General features: G+C 66.2%; 1 protein-coding gene across 2 annotated transcripts in view; it reads right to left on the minus strand.

Annotated features, from left to right (window-relative positions):
* LOC111141566 (LSM family member 14B) overlaps nt 1–251 on the minus strand; it is an 11269-nt gene extending 11018 nt beyond the window's left edge. For both annotated transcript variants that reach the window (XM_022494206.1, XM_022494204.1), the window contains exon 1: nt 91–251. In XM_022494206.1, the coding sequence (XP_022349914.1) occupies nt 91–217 (127 nt within the window). In that variant the 5' untranslated portion in view covers nt 218–251. The remainder of the gene's footprint in view (nt 1–90) is intronic.
* Between the last annotated feature and the right edge of the window lie 4334 nt (nt 252–4585).

Below are 4585 nucleotides of genomic sequence, written 5' to 3' on the forward strand. Positions count from 1 at the left end.
GCGCCGCGGGGGGCGCCGCGGGGGGCGGGGGGCGCCGCGGGCTGCTGGCGGGCGGGGGCCGGGGCGGTTGGGGCGGCCGCGGGCCGCTACCTTTGGCGAGCGCCACGGTGGAGTTGTCCGTGTCGATGGTGTAGAGGATGCCCTCGTAGCGGATCTGCGCCTTGGAGATGAGGCTGATCTTGCTGCCCAGGTACGGGGTGCCCGAGGAGCCGCTCATGGCGGCGGCTGCCCGGCTGGGCCCGGCCCGCTCGCCTCCGCGCGGTCGCCTCGCCGCCGCCGCCGCCCGCTCCTCCGCCTCGGCGCCTCCTCACCGCCGCCCGACGGGCCTGCGCTGGGACCAGCGGGCGAGCGGCGGCGCGCGGCCTGGGGCTCTGAGGGGAGCGCGGGGGAGGAGGGGCCGCAGCAGCCACATCCGGGGCCTCGCGCCGCCACGCCCCACCCCCGCACGCTCGGCGCCCATTGGCTCGCCGCGCCGGCCTCCCTTTAAATATGGCCGCGCCGCGGGCCTAGGGGCGGGCCCGCCCTCCACGCCTGCGCAGCCGGCGCCGGGGGCCCGGACGGGCTTTCCCCGGCTCTCCGCCCCCTCCTCAGCCGACTCCCGGCGGGCCCTGCGCGAAGTGGGAGCACGAGACCGGGCGGGCAGGCTCAGGGGTCGGGGCGGCGCGGGAGGGGGTGAGGAGGGGGGGGGCGGAGAAGGGGTGGGTATCGGGAGGGGCGGAGCGCGCGTGCGCGTGCCTGGAGGGCGGGGCCGGCGGGCGGAGGGGCGGGGCTGGGGGCGGAGGGGCGGGGCTGGGGGCGGAGCGCCTGGGCCCTGCGGGGTCGCGGTGCGGCTAGCCTGCGAGCGGCGGACCCCCAGTCAGGCATCTGCCTTGCGGAAGAGGCCAGGACAGCTTCCCCTGCTCCGGGTTGGAAGGCCGCCCGGCCGGGGTATGCCCGCCCCTTCTCCAGCGCCCGCAGGCCGGGGTCCCTGAGCGCGATGCGGAGGCGGGGCTCGGGGTCTCTGTCCCGCGCGGTGCAGGCGGGGGCCGGGAGTCCCTGTCCGCCGAGCGGAGGCGGGGGTCGGGGTCCCTGTCCCGGGAGGCGACTGCGGGTTCGGGGTCCCTGTCCCTCGAGGTAGACCCGGAGGGCCAGGAGTCCCTGCCCGCTGAGAGAAGGGGGGGTCGGGGACGGGGCCCGAGCGGCGGCGGGGAGGCGGGGACCGCCCTGTGGGCGCGGGGCGCCGTGGCAGCGGCGGGCGGGAGCGCTTCCGGCGCGTCAGCCGCTAAATATAAAGTGCTGAGCGCGGCGCCTCTCAGTTCCCTTCCCCCACACCCGCGGCGGCCTCGCGCCCCTTAACACAAATCGCAGCCCGCCTCCAGCGCCTCGCGGCCCCGCCTGGCCCGGCCGGCCCGGCTCCCGCCCGCCGGCGTCCTGGGCGTCTCGGGCGTCCGCCCGGGGAGGCGCAGCGGGACCTGGCTGGTCGGCGGCTCGGCGCGCGCGCGGGTCTGTCGGGCTCCCTCCTGCCCCGGCCCGGCAGATGCGGGGCCAGTGTCGGGTCCCGAAGGAAGGTCGGTGGAGGCTGGCCGGCATTTTGTAGAAAGGAAACGGGGTAACCTAGAAAATGCCAGAACATCCCCCGCAGGGGACCGCTTACACGTGTGACTGCTGACCCTGGGGTCGGCCAAGATGTAAAGTGTGTTTCTTACCGTGAGAGTCAAGCAAGGGAACGACCCGCTGCGGAGAACGTGACCCGCCGCTGGGACGGGACTCCGACTCCCCTCCTCTGGTGAGGGAGGATGGAGACCCTGCCCGGGACAGGCTCCCGCCAGCACCCGGCGACATCCAGGCCCGGAACAGTAATGGCTTTGGGAACAGGGAGCAGCGAGGAGGGAGCAGACGTGGAAAAGTCTTCAGGAGGCATCTGCTAAGACCTGTGCGTTTTAGAATCGGTTCTTGGCACGTGAGAAGATTGCGCTGGTGAGGAGGGTCCGAGCTGTGGAACTAGTCCAGCCCCACTAGGAGAGATCTCTGGGGATGGGGGTGTCCTCCTAGAAGTGAGATGGGACTCTCCCTTAGCACAGCCTTTCCCTGGGGGTGCACCTGTCCCGAGTAGCTGCCACCCCAGGTCTCCTGATTGTTCCCCCTTACAGCGAGGCCATCCTCCCCCGCACTTTATGGGTCTAGAATATGATTTGCCCAACCTCACAGCTTCTCTGTCTCCCAGATCCTGGTTTTTGGAGCCCCAAGTTCTTTGGGGTGGAGGTGGGGATGCAGTCTTCACTAACAGAAGCTGGTTCTGTCTTGGGAAAAGAGAATTAGAGCTGAAGCCTCAGGACCGGGGCGGGGGGAGTTCCGGAGACCTCTGAGAGCCTGCCAGACCCCTTGGGGTGCAAGTACGTGGTTCCCTGAGGACATTAGCTATGGGGCAAATGCCCAGGCAAGGCAGAGGCTAAAAATACACGGGGCAGACAGGTCCAGGAATGCTGGCCCTACTGTTCATTCCTTGGTGTCTCGTCCAAAGTGGAGGGCGCTTGCAAAAGGTTGGAGAAGGGGAGCAGTTGCGATGGGACCTAAGCCTGACTCAGGAGGCCACTGGTGCGGTTTGTGCCCCAGGGTGGGGCACACCCGTTGAGTACATCCACTCTAAACAGGTTTTCACAGTGCTTACCCACTTGTAATCACCAAGCCTTACACTCGTGCGCCAGGGGGACAAAGACAGCTGAGAAGCTGGGAAATCCTGAGCAGTTGAAACTCACTCCCCCAGTTCCTCCGTTTGCCAAACAGAGACTGTAGCTGTCCTGCCCATCTCATTGGTGGCTGCGAGGACCCTGGCAGGTGCCGGGAGCCCACGCCCTGGGCCCACCCAGTAAGAGAATGGGTGTGCCGAGGACCCCAGAGGCAGCTAGTGAGGTTTCCACTGCAAACGTGAGCCGCTTACTAAGCACCTACTGTGTGTACATGGTGTCTAATAAGGACAGGTGTGACGATGCGGCCCCGGGACGCTGCCCTGGGTTCCATCACAGTCTGGCAAGTTCTCCCGCAGGAGAGGCACTTCTCAGAATGTCACTGTTCCTTTAATGTCCACCTGAGCAAGAATGAGCCCCACGACCATGGGACTTGTAGGTTTTATTGCTTACCAGGAGCACAACACAACCGGTGAGTTGATCCAAAGATAGGTCAGTAACAGCTGGCTCACAGAGCAAAAGTCAGGGCAGCGGCCTGAAGTGTGGGAGCATGCCAGCAGGGCAGGACCTCACCCATGCCCTCCTGTCCTGCAGTAGGGAGGGCAGATGCTCACCTCTGGGAGGGCCCTGGCCCAGCGGAGGGGTAGGGAGCTGAGGGATCACAGGTGGGCTATGTGGGGAAATCAGGGCTAGCTCTGAAGCTGTTGCTTGGTAGGAGGTCTTGTAGGTGGGGGAAGGGGCGCAGGGAGGGTGTGTTCAGGGCTCACCTGTGTGGCTGGGGAGTAAAGACAGGAAGGGGGGTCTTGTTGCATCGCCAGGAATACACTCCCTACGGTCTAGCCCCATCTCTGTGAATCCTGTTGGATCCATTGCCTCGGCCCAGGGCCCCATGTGGCTGTTTTCCCTGGAGGTTCCATGAGCATCAGTAGGGGAAGCATATTGCTCCCCTCCCCAAACCCTTTTCTGCCTGTTACCTCCCTCCTGCCCCCAGCTGTGTGCTCTGGTGTGAGGGAGCCAGGGCTGGGGAAGAGAAGTACAAGGCAGACATCAGGATCCAGACCCCAGTGAGCAGCCGTACTCACCTTTCCCATCGCACTAGACGGAGGGCTGAGCAGACCTGATGGAAATCCCGGAGTGGAGCTGCCCCTCAGAAATGTAGAGAGAACCCTTCGAGGTCCTGGAACGGGATAGGGCACCAGAGGAGGCCGCAGGTGTATGTCTCCTGGTGGCGGTCAGCCCCGCTACTGCTGCAGGGGCTTGGAGAGTCTGGGGCGGTGGCGGGGGCACGTTCCTGGGTCTCCACCGCCCGGGCCGGTCAGCATACCTGGCTGGAGCCCGGCCCAGCACCTCCTGGCTGTGGTCTTCCCAGCGAGAGCGTGGGTCCGGAACCCACCTGAGAGGCTGAGGACAGAACGAGCAGGGAGCTACTCGTGCCCCTGGGTGCCTCCTTCCCCCTGCCAGATGTTGGGGCCGCTGACCATGCAGCCACCACCCGAAGAGCCCTTTGCAGCTGGCATCGCTCGGGGTCCTGCCTGCCTGGAGGGGGGCTCGCCCCTCTTTGTCCATCTCAGCTTTCAGGGGCTGGGAGCAAGCCCAGAGCAGGGAGCCTCCCTGGGCTGCCTGCCGGCCCCCTGGACCTTCCCTCCGGGCGGTTCCCAGGGGGAGGAGAGAAGGCATGACCAAGTCACCAGCACCGTGGCTGAGTTGAAGAAAGGGGATGTGGGAATGGGGAAGGGAAATGTAGGGGCTCATGCGCTTGGTAGTTCTTTTTATTTGCCAATAAAAGATAGTTCTAAGGACCCAGTGGGAGTGCACGTGTCTGCTCCCCAGGGGATCGGCACTGGGACGTTTTCACAGTGAAACCGGTAACCAGCCGGCCCGCAGGCAGGAGCCTGGATCCTTGATGGCAGCATGTTCCCTGC

Source organism: Enhydra lutris, unplaced genomic scaffold (assembly GCF_002288905.1).
Source record: "Enhydra lutris kenyoni isolate GAN:26980312 unplaced genomic scaffold, ASM228890v2 scaffoldscaffold6, whole genome shotgun sequence".
Classification (NCBI taxonomy): Eukaryota; Metazoa; Chordata; class Mammalia; order Carnivora; family Mustelidae; genus Enhydra; species Enhydra lutris.